Source organism: Pelobates fuscus, chromosome 12 (genome assembly GCF_036172605.1).
Source record: "Pelobates fuscus isolate aPelFus1 chromosome 12, aPelFus1.pri, whole genome shotgun sequence".
NCBI lineage: Eukaryota > Metazoa > Chordata > Amphibia > Anura > Pelobatidae > Pelobates > Pelobates fuscus.
In genome coordinates, this window is record NC_086328.1 from 107,987,547 (window position 1) to 108,002,437 (window position 14,891).

General features: G+C 43.9%; 1 protein-coding gene across 2 annotated transcripts in view; it reads left to right on the forward strand.

Annotated features, from left to right (window-relative positions):
• BMAL1 (basic helix-loop-helix ARNT like 1) overlaps nt 1-14,891 on the forward strand; it is a 51,328-nt gene that overhangs the window by 34,316 nt on the left and 2,121 nt on the right. For both annotated transcript variants that reach the window (XM_063438404.1, XM_063438405.1), the window contains exons 14-18: nt 99-249; nt 519-607; nt 1,086-1,194; nt 1,686-1,779; nt 7,056-7,158. In XM_063438404.1, the coding sequence (XP_063294474.1) occupies nt 99-249; nt 519-607; nt 1,086-1,194; nt 1,686-1,779; nt 7,056-7,158 (546 nt within the window). The remainder of the gene's footprint in view (nt 1-98; nt 250-518; nt 608-1,085; nt 1,195-1,685; nt 1,780-7,055; nt 7,159-14,891) is intronic.

Consider the following 14,891-nt stretch of genomic DNA (forward strand, 5'->3'; position numbering starts at 1 on the left):
AGACCTACATCTGATTTGGTGCAGGATGGTGTGATACTGGCTTGTGATAAAACGGAGCATATCTAAAAATTAACTTTTATATTTTATTTCTTATCCAGTTTTACAAACTCGAGAAAAAATAACAACCGATTGCTACAAGTTTAAAATCAAAGACGGTTCGTTCATTACCCTGAAAAGCCGATGGTTCAGTTTCATGAATCCGTGGACGAAAGAAGTGGAGTACATTGTCTCTACGAATACTGTGGTTTCGTAAGTAGCAAATGTTATTAATTTTATTTTTACTCCATATCTTTTAGTTATTTTAAATTTTTTGTGTTTAACCAATAAGCACAGGCTGTATGTTCTCTGCAGAAAAGATCAGCGGGTAAAGGGTTTGCTACACATTCAGCAGTTTTTGTGTTTGTTTGTTTTTTTTTCATTTAAATCCAGTAAAGAAATATACTGGGCTCATAAGTATGCGTATAAGAAAATCGATTTGTATAGTTTGACGATTGATCATTGTTCTGATTTTATTGTAGAGCAAGTGTTGTAGATGGTGGAGAGTCTGGCTATTCCAATCTGTCCGCTTCTCCGCCCAATATGGACAGCCTCTTGCAGTCGGGAGAAGGTGAGAGTCAACTCTTCCGATTTTTATTCCTCTCTTAACTATATTGTGCCTGGAACCGGATTCCATAAATTCCCATCCAAAATTATTGGGGGAGGGTGAGGGGGGAAGTGGCTTTTTGAATGTGCACAGGTTTTACAAAAAGTATTTCATTGAATATTTGTCATTGCTATATTTAAGAAGGGGATCCTTCATGCATAGGGGTCAAGATTCAATTGTATGATCTAGTACCAAGTCCACTTTACACTCTGGAATTACAATTTTGGACTCTTGCAGGGTGATTCACTGTGTGAATGTCCAGAGAGTTTAGTGAATAATCGTGTTTGAATTCCTGGCAGTTCACGCTTTAGTGAATAGCCTTGTTATATCTAATTGTACAGTTGCGTTATAAAAAGTGTGTTGTGTATGTTTTAATAATGTAACCCTAAAGGATTTAAATAGGTAAACCTATATATACATTTTTTTATAAACCTTCTTTTAGGTGGAACAAAAAGGAACCATCCCTCGGTCCCTGGCATTCCCGGAGGAACGAGGGCCGGAGCAGGAAAAATTGGCAGAATGATTGCGGAAGAAATCATGGAAATTCATAGGTGACTAGAATGTGGGCCATTTTAATGGGGAGAAAACAAAAACCAGAGGCAAAAATATGAATTAATGGGGGTTGGTGGGAGAATCATGGAAACTTACAGGTAATAATAAAAATAGGGTTTACAGTTGAGGCATTCTATTAACCATAATCACTGTAGCTTTATGTAGTAATTGGTACTTTTTATCAAATTATTTAAGAGTGGTTAAACTGGGGCTCTCATCTGCACCCAGAAACTTTATCTCTCCGCAACCACTTGGCGAGTTCTATACATCTGCTGTAATAATTCCTAATAATGCCAATTGTGTCCAATATAGGTAGAAAGTGCTGGGGTCTGTGCTTTATTTAAATGGATAAAGCTGCCGTCTCATTCAAGTCACAGTAAATCATAGCATGGAAGGTACTCTTTAGGAGGGATACAGGATATCAGAACTAATTGTTTTAATCTGCAACTTTGCGGAGGTTACTGACTAATAGAATTTTTGTTTTATGCAGAATGAGAGGTTCCTCTCCTTCGAGCTGTGGGTCCAGTCCGCTGAACATAACCAGCACGCCACCACCTGATGCCACGTCCCCTGGAGGTAAAAAGGTAATGACACAAGCCATTTTTATTCTCTACTCAAAGAAACCGAGATTATTGGGTTTGATGTATTTATCATGGCTACCCCGATTTATTTATTTATTATAAAAAAAAAAATTAAAAAAAATATCCCAAGACTGATGAGCCACAACATGTAAAGCTTAACCCCTTAAAGACACATGACATGTGTGACATGTCATGATTCCCTTTTATTCCAGAAGTTTGGTCCTTAAGGGTTAAACCGCCTGTTTAAAATGTAGGTCCCCCTCCTGCTGCCAAAGCAGTTCTGATGCATCGAGGCATCAACCTGTCCTATGGTATCTGGCACCAAGACATTGGTAGCAGGTCACTGAAGGTCTGTGAGCTGTGAGGTGGGGCCTCCATGAACGTGTTCTTCTAACACATCCCACAGGTTTAATCCGATTTAGATCTGGGGAATGTGGAGGCCAAGGCAACACCTTAAACTCTGTCATGTTCCTCAAGCCATTCTTGAAAAATCTTTGCAGTGTGGTAGCATGCATCATCATGCTAAAGGCCATTGCCATGAAGGGTGTACGTGGTCTACAACAATCTCTAGGTAGATGGTATGTGTCAAAGTAACATCCATATAAATGCCAAGACACAAGGATCCCCAGCAGAACATTGCCCAGAGCGTAACACTGCCCCTGCAGCCTGCCTTCTTCCCATAGTGCATCCTGCTGCCATCTCTTCCCCAGGTAAACAACGAACATGTATCTGGCCATCCACCTAATCTAAAAGAAAACGTGATTCATCAGACCAGGCAACCTTCCTCCATTATAGAAAATTATGTGCAAGGTGTGTTGGCGCTTCTCAATATAGAAGAGGAATCAAAAAGGGTGTATCCCCTAATTACCTTTAAAATATCCATTAAAAAAATACCACAGTACACCCCAAGTGAACGCACACAGGTAAGGCCTAACCCAGTATATCAAATTCAGGTCAGACAGGTATATCAAAAAATATAAGAGAAATAATGCATAGTGCTTTCTGTAAATATAAAAATACACTTAAGAACCAGAGGAATCAAACTCACACTGTGAATAGCCATATCAGTCTCTATCTAAGGAGCTCCAGGGTGCCTTCACAGGCTACGATGTCTTCCCAGTATTTGATCCAAAGGAGAGATGGAGAGGAATGATCCAAGGTAAATATAAGACCACTTTATTATGGTAACATAAAATAGGGACAAGACATGAAGCAGTATCAATATAAATAAAATATATACAAAGCAAAAAAGAGGGAAAATAAATATATATATTCCCAAAATGTGGAAGGCAGCAGACTCATTTCGACTCTCTCAGGAGACTTCTTCAATACTGACTTGCCTCTCCGTAGTGTGCAGTTAAATATCCCTCGTATTAGTAAAATCTGAAGCAGATAAGTTCTGGGTTTGGCGACACTGAATATAAAATAAAAAAAAATTAAAACAATGGGCAGAGACACTGTTTTTCATATCTGTGTTCTGCAATACGTGTTTAAAAACATCTAGTGGTCATTCCTATGTATTGCAGTCCACACAGACACCAGCGAAGATATACAGTAATGACAAGTCACAACATCTTTAATATAAAACAATTGCCCTGATGCTAAGGATTTAGAAGAAAAAAAACTTTTTTAGGGCTAGTGTTTTTACATCCTGGACAAAGTTTACAAGGATAAAGGCCAGGTTTCTGACTAAAAACATGGTTAGATTTTCTCGATTTGATAAAACTCCTAACTAAATTGTGTTTCAAACTATTCGCTCCTCTATATATAATATTCGATCTGTCCCCAATTATGCTATTAAGATTCTCTAATTCTGATGCACACATCCCATTGAAGGTGCTTTTGGTGATGGATAGGGGTCATCATGGGCATTCTGTCGAGTATGGGGCTGCACAGGTGCAGAACGGTCAAACTGCAAAGCACTATGTGTTCTGACACCTTTCTATCATAGCCAATATTTGGTGTTTTCAGCAATATAAGAAACAGTAGCTCTATATGGTTTGACCGGACGGGCAAGCCTTCGTTCCTCACGTACATCAGGGAGTCTTGGGCACACATGACCATAAGGTCGGTTCACTGGTTGTCCTTCCTTGCCCCACTTTTGGTAGGTACTATCTGCTGCATACCAGGAACAACCCACATGATGTGCACTTTTGGATATGCTCTGCCCCAGTCGTCAAGTCATTACGAACATGTCAGTCATTCAGATTTATTCATTGCCCATTTTTCCTGCTTCGAACACATTAAATTCAAGAACGAACTGTTCACTTGCTTCCTCATATACCCCGCCTTGACAGGTGCCATTGTAAAAATATAATCAATGTTATTTACTTCACCTGCCAGTGGGTTTAGTGTTGCGGCTGACCGGTGTATATGCCTCTTTAAAATATGTTGAAGAGGATTATTAGTTACCTAATCCTATAAATTATGCCATATCTCCAGAGAGCTTACTGTGCTACACTGAAAACACACTGTTTTTGGTTATTCAATACCGTCAGGAATTCAAAGTGAATTTGAAACATAAGGCAAGAGTAGCTGAAATAGAAGCGTGCTGACTTGGAGAATATTTCCAGTTTGAATGCTTTGGGCTCAAATGTGCAATTCTCACTTGAATGGATAATCTTGATTGTTTTATGCTTCCACGATATATCAAATCGATCATGAAAATTAAAACCTGTCAACAGATTTTCAAGCAGTGCCACGATATCAGGGTTTAGATTTTCAATTATTTCAGCCATCTTTATCATCGCAAGGCAATGGTTTACCTTTAAACACCTGAATGTGTTCTGTAGCTGAATTTTCGGACTGGGCTGTTCGTTGTTATGCTGTGTATTATTAAATGTCAGTATGTGGGAGGGGCGGGGCCTGACAGAGCCATGAGGACATGAAACTCCAGAGCTCCTGCACTAAGCTACACGACTAATCGATTTTCACGACCCAAGAAGCGACTAATCGGGCCACAAAGGCCAGCAAACGAAAATGGAAGTTCAGCAGAGCGGAATGACACCTCACAAACGGAATCACCTGATATTCTCACCGGACAGGTGTCCGGGGCCTAGTCACATGGCGAGCGCGGGAGGTACGGCCGCTCTCCCACCGCCACGACTAGCTACCTATGGACCGGCGGGGGTAATCCCGGTCCACACTCCACAGGGCCACAGAACCCTACGAATATCCACAGCCTCAAGTAACCCGCACCCGCACCAAGATGGCGGCAGCCGACTGAGCTCCTGGGACTCCACCCGCATAACCTCTACCAGCACAGCTGACAAGCGATCTCCGCCACGAAGACCGCATAGCGGCAGCCTTCGAACACATTTGGGCGCGGTGGAGGGCCCCACTGACAAGGACCCAAACAACCACAATGAGCCCTCGACCGCCCACTACCTTGCCTGCATGCGGGCCGACTACGAGGCACACGGCCGGACCAAAGACCGGTACGAAGCAGCAAAGGGCACTGAGGGCTTCGCCCTGTCCTAATGCTCGCAGACCGCGAACCCGACGCCGCCAACCAGGGCCCCGACGCAACCAGAGAGCCTCCATCCAAGGCCCAACGAGATGCACAATAAAGAGGCACACCCGTAGAGCCGGGGCGGCCTACCCGCGGGTCAAACACCCACAGAGAAACACAACCGCACCCAGCACCCAGGCAGACCTTGTCCCCACAGCAAGAAGCTAGAAGACACCCAGAGATACCAACCTGTGATACCGTAAGGGGAGCAGAACAGCCATCACGCCACTAAGGAAAAATCCCCGCCACCCGAGGTACTCATGGAGGCCCGGGAAGCAACGGAGGAGCCCCTGAGGCTCTCTTGGCCCGTGACACTGCAGCTCTATGGGACCTTCCGGTTTGTGCCATGCCACTGCCGACTAAAGGAGTTGGCTGACCTTCGTTGCCACACTGCGGCTTGGACTGTTACACCACCTCGTTCCTGCAGCTGGAGTGGACTCTCTCGCATCAACATCCAGCCCTGTCTCTCTGAGATAAGTGATATTTGAGCTAGTGACTGACAGATGTGTATTGAGGCAGAGGCATTAATTACTTTTATTTTAGCCCTCGTTCCTCCTATTTTACTGGTTGATACTTGTACTGCTGGTCCCTGATGGGGTGCCCAAAAGCCCTATTCATACATGCTCCCACACATACAGCCTGTGGTACCATTATAGAGGTGACCCACCATATAGTAGGTACGGGCAGCCTTAACATGTTAATCTGGAGTGCTTAGCATATCTCTAACGGCAGACCAACTCCACAGGCTCATAGCCTGTATTGCCCCCTTGCACAGCACATCTTCATATAGATCATACGCAAATGCTATTTACTGTTCAATCCTCCTCTGTTTTTAACTTGCCCTCGAAAGTGCTGTCATTCTTGACACAGGGGTCAGCCCTAACTTTATTAGTTTAACATGATTAATCCACAGGGTGAGCCAGGGTTTACCGTTTATTGCTGCAAAATATAAGCTTACGATTTAACTTAATTTACATATGTTAAAAAAATGTTTATAGCTTGTACCAAACAATAACAAAAAGAAAAATGTGCAGTTCTTTAGTGCCAACATGCGAATCTTGATGGATAAAATATGCATGCTGTTGTGGCACATTACGAATGCTTATTTTCATAAAGAAAAAAAAAAATGTCAGTATGTGTTGTGCTTCCAATCAAGCCTTGAAAAATACATTTTCAGGTCAAAAAGTAGCCACTTCTTTTAAGAAGTCAATAAACAAGGCCCTGAATCTACCTAATGAAATGCAGGATTAGTCTTTATATTTTGCTATTTTTGACAGAATGATCAGAACACCCTTCCAGCTTGCTACATGTTGTGTGTAATGACGTACTGTTTGCTGGCTGGAAGAGTCCATATCACGAGTTCAGAACATATACCCCTTTACAGATCACATAACAAGATAAAACCAGAAGGAAGGGGGGCGAATCAAAGCCACTTTTGCTAGAAGGTAGCCCACGAGGCATTTTAAATCCTACAAAGAATTTTACAGAGAAATTAACCAACCTCCTAGCATTCCGTTCTACTTGTCAATCAGGAAGCCTGGTGCTTGATGTCGATACAGGGCTGAAAACTGAGCACAAATCCTTCATTAAGTGGCTTTTAATTTTGTGAAAATGGTCCGTGTCTTCAGATGACTTAAATGATTAAAGTATTGGAAGAAATTTTCTTGTCTACTCTTTTTACTGCAGTGTATTATCTAATCTATGACAATGTATATGCAGAGTGGTATTAATTGGTGTTTTAATCTTATTTTTATTTGTTGTCTTTTAGATATTAAATGGAAACACTCTGGATATCCCCACCTCTGCATTGTTATCCAACCAAGTCCAGGACAACTCCAGTTTCCCCTACTCAGACAGTTCTACAATGCTTGGTAAGAAGTGTGCAGTAATGGCAGCCGTAACGGTTATTGGACAGTTCTTTCTATCCCCTCTGTAACCTGCTCTAAAATGTACTTTTTTCCAATCTGGTGAAGGACAAAGTTCAGTTCTTAAAACATTTACCTGTAGGATTTCTGGATGTTGACACCTGTATTAATGCAGGAATAAAGAGAGGCTAGGAATTTCAATATATTAAATAAAAATAATTTTAAAAACGGTGTAACATAATACACAACAGTGAAGTGTGTATGGGGTTGGTGTTATATAATTCAGACGCCAATCCACAATGCCTTTTGTACTTTTTAAAAAGGCAAATGCTGAGCTGAAATGCATGTTTCTATCATTTCAGTTTCAGCTCATTTCTGGGTTGCTTGAGTGTCACAGAGGGGGACCATCAGTGGGGCCTACCAGAAGAATAGAGGCAGGTCACTTCTGCTTCAGGATTCCATCAACCCCCAAAAAGAACCCCACTTCGCCCCCGAAAAGATCAGTTATTACTGCCCCTCTCAGCCAGGCCTATGTATTGGCCACTGTTTTAAAAAATTTCCAAACCCAGGCCGAATAAGTAGACCGGTTTTGTGGTGTGATTTTAGTCATCTGTCTGTTTGGTTACCAAATCTTGGCTTTGGCTCCCGTTTATTCTGTCTTCTCTGATCCTTGACCTCGGCTTGTCCTATTGTTGTTCCGTTTCTCTTTACTCCTTTGATCTCGGCTTGTAACTTGACTATTCTCTGCTTGTATAGCCCGGCCATTCTAAGGACTGGTATTACAAGTTTCTCTGTCTGTGTTTTGGTTCTGGAATCCGTAAAAGTGTTGCCTGGGACGTAGATGACTGGGTTCTACCCCCTGCTAAGACTACGCCAAATATTCCCCCTTTCACAGCAAATAGTATGCACTTGTTCATAATTTGAATTGATGAGCTGCTTATATTTAAAACAGATGTGGCCTTTGAGAGGTAATTTGCAATCATGAGCTGCTAAAATGAGACTTAGGCCCAGCATCCACTTTTGAAAAATATGAAATTGGTGTGTCTCAAATGTGCCCCTTCAAAATCTACATATCCCTGAAAAAGGTACACATGGGGGAATTGTTGTACTAAGACGACATAGCTGAGCAACATATTAGGTGTTCTTCTGCCGTAGCACACATAAGGATTGCAAAATATACAGTAACATCTCCAAGTGTGTGTCAAAAAGGCAGGAAAAAAATGCTAGTTGCTACTAGACTTGATCCAAACTAGCAAAAAAAATGATCCTATGCTAAGGTTTAAAATATGCCTTTTGGGGAGGTTGTGTCTAGATCGTCAACTAGACACAACCTTGCCTCAACACTGTACCCGGCGATAGCTAGCTCTGAGACAGTGCAGAGGCCTCCAAACACTACTCAACACACATCATTACTACGACGTATGGAGACTTGTCCATGCCCATGCCCATGAACACACTTACACACATTTCTCGGCAGTTCAAAACTCCTACTCTAGGATAGACGGGTTCCTTCTCCTGGGACAAGCATTGGACCAGGTGGACCATTGCGAGAGAGGTCTGATCATGCACGCAGGGGCCCATGGAGACTGAACAACTCACTGCTGATGGATACTACATTCACACACAAGCTGCGTGACGCACTGGGACAGTGAATACAAATACAAAAATATAAGTCCTGCGCTCACTCCCATAACTCCTGGGTGGCAGCAACGACCACAGTACACATCAACTCCACTGGGGGGAATGTACTGTTTACAGACTCTATGCACTGTTACAAAATAACCTCTTTTCGTTAAAACCCCTATGTCGGTATTCAGACCATACAAACTCATTCCATGAACCATTATAAAGACACATTCGTCTGTACGAACGATGAACCACCCAGCCCTTGGCGTGTGCCGCCACTTAACCCCCTACAAGTACCGAATAACCGACCACCCTACAAGCGGAGTGTGCCTCTTATTAACCGCACAAGGAGCTGTGGTGTGTGGTTAACCACCAACTAATTGACGATCACAGGGGATCCCCGTTCGTATACACCTACATTCTGGCGTGTGGCATCAATTAGAACGTTGATCTTGCGGTTAACCGCAGGTTAAGTACCCCCTTCCAGGCGGTCTCCGTTCGTCTCCCGAACGACCGGGACAACCAGACTGAGAGCGGGGATTCGTGTAAATATGTATCCGACCCACGCTCCATAAGTGTTAGGTCGAGGTCCCTCTGTCCATTAACCAGCCTCAAAACATGGCCGCCATCAGGGGTTCGCGACCAAAGTACCGAATAAGACTTTATATGGCAGGAACCCCCCGTTCTGTTCGTGGGATCTGGGCACAATTCGGATACCTGATACCAGATCTGAGCTACCGAATGAATAGTAGAATGAACTATATTCTCTCTAAAATGTCAGTTATGGATTTTTATGCTGTTTTTTCTGGGACACAATAAAGCATGGTCTTTTTGGGGCTTGAAAATAATTAGAATGTATAACCGTTCGACTCATTATCTCCAAGCTGGGCGGGTACTAGTTTGAATGATACATTGTATTATGATTGGTTGAATCTTTGTACTGTACCTGTATCCCATCAGGTCCATAGGGGGCTGTCCCTGGACCTGGGGACTTGCATAAATTGCCATGCTTGTGTGCCATTAAAGCCAGTTCGTTTTACCCTCAACTCGCAACCTCGACTCGTGTTGTAGGGATCCGGGAATCCTAGCTTTACTATAGCTAGTGGGATATTCTACATTTACAGATTTATACCGATTTGAAGAACCGCTCGACTCTCTGACTTCGGGAACTAGGACATCCAAGCGATCCAACCTCCTGCTAGACCGGAGGCAATCGTAACACTAAATGACCTCCATTTGTTTAAATATACATAGGGATTAAGGGGAGAGCGCAGGTAACTTTTTCTTTGGTTTTTACTGTATGTATTGGAGCTGATGTGTACTGTGGTTGTTGCTGCCGCCCAGGAGTGATGGGAGTGAGCGCAGGACTTATCTTTTTGTATCACAAAACTAGGTTACAATGCTGCCGCCCATCCCATGTGTTCCCAATTAAGGGTTAATAAGTATATAGGGGTGTATATAAAAATAATACCCCTCTCTGTCTCATTAGAGAGATCTTTGCCAGAGGCTCAAGGAAGCAAGGTGAAAGGTCAGTGTAGGACCCGTCTAGGGGGGTCTGCCTTGACGTTGGCATTCCCTCCAGTGTCCATTGGTGTAACTAAATGACCTCCATTTGTTTAAATATACATAGAGATTAAGGAGTGAGCACAGGTAACTTTTTCTTTGGTTTTTACTATATGTATTGGAGCTGATGTGTACTGTGGTCGTTGCTGCCGCCCAGGAGTGATGGGAGTGAGCGCAGGACTTATCTTTTTGTATCACAAAACTAGGTTACAATGCTGCCGCCCATCCCATGTGTTCCCAATTAAGGGTTAATAAGTATATAGGGGTGTATATAAAAATAATACCCCTCTCTGTCTCATTAGAGAGATCTTTGCCAGAGGCTCAAGGAAGCAAGGTGAAAGGTCAGTGTAGGACCCGTCTAGGGGGGTCTGCCTTGACGTTGGCATTCCCTCCAGTGTCCATTGGTGTAACTAAATGACCTCCATTTGTTTAAATATACATAGAGATTAAGGAGTGAGCACAGGTAACTTTTTCTTTGGTTTTTACTATATGTATTGGAGCTGATGTGTACTGTGGTCGTTGCTGCAGCCCAGGAGTGATGGGAGTGAGCGCAGGACTTATCTTTTTGTATTTGGACTCTCCAGACATAACGAGAAGCACCCTATGGGTAGCACACAAACCAGTTATACTCTTAATAGGGAGGGCATCGTATCTGTGTAGAAAAGCATAAAACACAGCTAAGGCAGTGGCAACAGGAACTGTTCCACCTGAACACCCAAACATCAAAGGGCACCCACGCAAGCACTAAAGGATCAAATCACACATATCTCTAGGCTCATACATCAACAAGCCCTGGAGAGGATGGGATATGTATTAAGGAGGTTCAAAGCAACGCAATAAACCCAGGGCAAAAGGGCCAGTAGGTTATTGGTGCAGAGTCTCAAAACACAACAGTCCAAATGTAGAATAGCTTACATATACTCTAAAGAGGGGGGGGGAAAGCTCAGGAACCACATAGACATTAGCAACGCCTTTTCACGCTATGCTGCGGACCTATACAACCTGGTAAATGACCCCAACACACACGACCCTAAAAAGGAGGACATCGACACTTACTTGGGCAACACCCGAATTCCCACACTTAATGGAGAACAGATACAGGCCTTGTCGGCCCCAATCACGCTAGGTGAAGTACTGAAAGCTATTGATACGCTGCCATCAGGCACATCACCCGACCCTGACGGCTTTGACAACTCTTACTACAAAACCTTTAAACACACCTTAGCCCCATGACTGGTGGAGATGTTCACTGAAGCCATAGCTAACCAAGGTCTACCAGAGGAAATCCTTCTCGCACACGTAGTGACTCTTCCTAAGCCCGGGAAATTACTGACTCTCCCACAAAATTTCAGACCCATTTCCCTCTGTACCACCAACGTAAAGATTCTCGCCAAAGTCCTTGCACTCAGACTGGGAGACATACTACCCTACATCATACACAGCGAGCAAGTCGGGTTCGTAGCGGGGCGCCAGGGCTCCGAAAATACACGAAAAGTAAGAGACATACGCTACAGTCTACAAAGGGGCTGTGCCCGGGAAGGGTGATTGGTCCTCTCCCTCGACGCAGAGAAGGCCTCCACTGGTCTTTCCTGTAGGCGGTCATGGCCAAATTCGGCATACCAGGTGGGTTCATCTCTGCAGTCCGAGCCATGTACCGCTCCCCAGCGGCCCAGGTGCTTAATGCAGGTTTCATGTCAGACCCCTTCCCGATAACGAATGGGACCAGACTAAGGTGCCCCTTATCACCATTACTATATGTGATTGCCCTGGAGCCGCTAGCAACCCATATCCGACACAATATGACCATCCACGGGGTGCAAATAGGAGACTGCGAATATAAAACAAACCTATTCGCAGATGATGTTCTTGTAACCATGACACAACCACGTATATCCCTGCCCAACCTACTCCAGGGGATCACCTCATATGGACATGTCTCATACTATAAATTAAACAAATGCAGAAAGAAAAGTCCTGCGCTCACTCCCATCACTACTGGGCGGCTGCAATGACTACAGTACACATCAGCCCCAATATATAGTAAAAAACAAAGAAAAACAAGTTACTTGCGCTCTCTCCTTTATCCCTATGTATTTTTAAACAAATGGAGGTCTTTTAGTTACCTCCAATGGCCATGAGAGGATGAGCCCACCTGCCAACATCAAGGCAGACCCCCCCTAGGTGGGTCCTAACTCTAACCATTCACCTTACTTCCTTGAGCCTCTGGCAAAAATCTCTGAGACAGAAAGGGGTATTTTTTATATACACCCCTATACATTATTAACCCTTAATACCCCTAGGGGGTCTGCCTTGATGTTGGCAGGTGAGTGAGCGCAGGACTTTTCTTTCTGCATTTGTATCCATTTTTTGTATTACTCAGCCTTGTTACAATGCAGCCGCCCATCCCATGTGTTCCCTATTAAGGGTTAATAATGTATAGGGGTGTATATAAAAAAAATACCCCTTTCTGTCTCATTAGAGATTTTTGCCAGAGGCTCAAGGAAGCAAGGTGAATGGTTAGAGTTAGGACCCACCTAGGGGGGTCTGCCTTGATGTTGGCAGGTGGGCTCATCCTCTCATGGCCATTAGAGGTAACTATAAATTAAACACAACTTAGATACAGGCCATGGGAATAGACATATCGGGCGAGATGGTTCGGTCCCTCCAGGATGCCTTTAATTTGGACTGGAGAACCAACTAAGTCACATGCCTAGGCTTGAAAATACCAAAAAACCTGGGGGCTATGTTTAAACTCAACTATGAAAGTCTATAGTGCGCTTTGTGTTGGCAAGACATAGAATCCGGGTGGCCACCAGACTGTTACACAGACCAGTGGAGAGAGGGGGGCTGGGACTACCTGACCTCAAGCTATACTATAAGGCAGCACTGTTGTCTTTGGTTATAACGACACACAGACAGCACATTCTGGCAGATCATATGTAGCTCCGGCAATGCCAACATTGTACCCTTGAAGAAAAGGTGGTATAAGTTTGTGCAGCCCTGCATCTGCCAAGCTCTATGGTCAAAGGAGGGGTTGGACTTGTGGATGCTGTAGATCTGGATGGCCAGAGACCAGGGTGCGGTGGAGCATAAGCTTTTACTGGTGGCGACCCATGTTTTCAAGAGTAAGGCAGTGGTGGACAATATCTCTGGAGTGGGGGGGATCCAGTGCAGGTATCTCAGTTACGCTTTCCTCGTCCAGTATGATTCTATCCCAACCCAATACGGGACAATATGACCATTTTTTACCTGCAGCTAAAGTCCCTTCTGGGCTTAACTTAACTTGGGTCCAAAGCTATTGGAAAACAGTAGAGGAGCTCATCTTCATAACCCTAGACACACAGTTTGCACTCCTATCGGAGCTGGGTCTCATTCCTAACATTCGACCAATTTGGTAGAGAGAACGGGTTACTGATTTCCCACATACTGATCTCGGCACTGATGATGATGATAGCAAGGGAATGGAAGTCTACGAGGGGCCCTACCACACAAGCCATGATATGGCAGGTCACGACAAACTTTGATTATGAAGCAATGTTCCAAAAACAATTGACTTCCAAAAAGCACGCCTTAGGGGCACGGAAACGGTGGGAAGAATACCTCACGACCCTTACACGAAACTGCCCAGGCCCTCAGCCCTTACTCACCACACCTGCATCAACACACTAGCGAGCAATCGCACCAATACACAAAAAAATAAACAACCCAAGAACACCCTGAGGCCACGTCATAGGGAAAAGCAGGCTCACGACTCTCAGACAGAATAGAGAGTACGATCAGAGCAGCAAACCAAGCACAGGGACTGAACCAGGAGCATCAACATGAATCAACACCCCCTTAGCTGGTAGAGGGAGAGCGAACAAGCAAGATACACTCACTATTTCCAATAGTTGAAACATAGCTAGCACATTTATGAACTGAACCACAGGTACTTTTTCCCCTTTTTGTATTCCCCCCCCTCCCCCTTCCCCTCCCATCGAATAGACAGTACATAGACGACATATCGCCAATCCTCAGCCCCATCGCAATTTAAAGACCTCAGCAGATGGAATGGAAGGGAGACTCCCCACGGGAGAATATAAGACAGAGTAGCTGGCCTATAAAATCTAGAGGTAAGCCCTCCGTGGGGGAGAGAGCAGAGGGGAAGCAATGGGAGATAAACTTAAACGATCTTCAACTTTAAGTATGAACTGTCCGACCACAGTATTTGACAAATGCATAAATGTTTTTATTTCCACCCTATCTCCTTTCTGTATCCAGTTTGAACCTTATATTCAACCCTCCAACAGTAGTCGACTCACGAAAAACAATAAAAATCGTCAAATTAAAATAAATAAATAAATATGCCTTTTGAACTACCCTGGGGTGTCTACTTTTACAAATGGTAGGCCTTTGTGGTTTTTTTTTTAATTCAAACTGCTGTAATGCCCCAAATTGAAACATGGGCCCATCAAATCTGTCTCTCAAAATTCTACTGAAATGGACAGGTCTCCTTTATGGCACTGTAGCTTTACAAAATAGTGCCAAGTGAGGGTATGGTTGTACTCAGC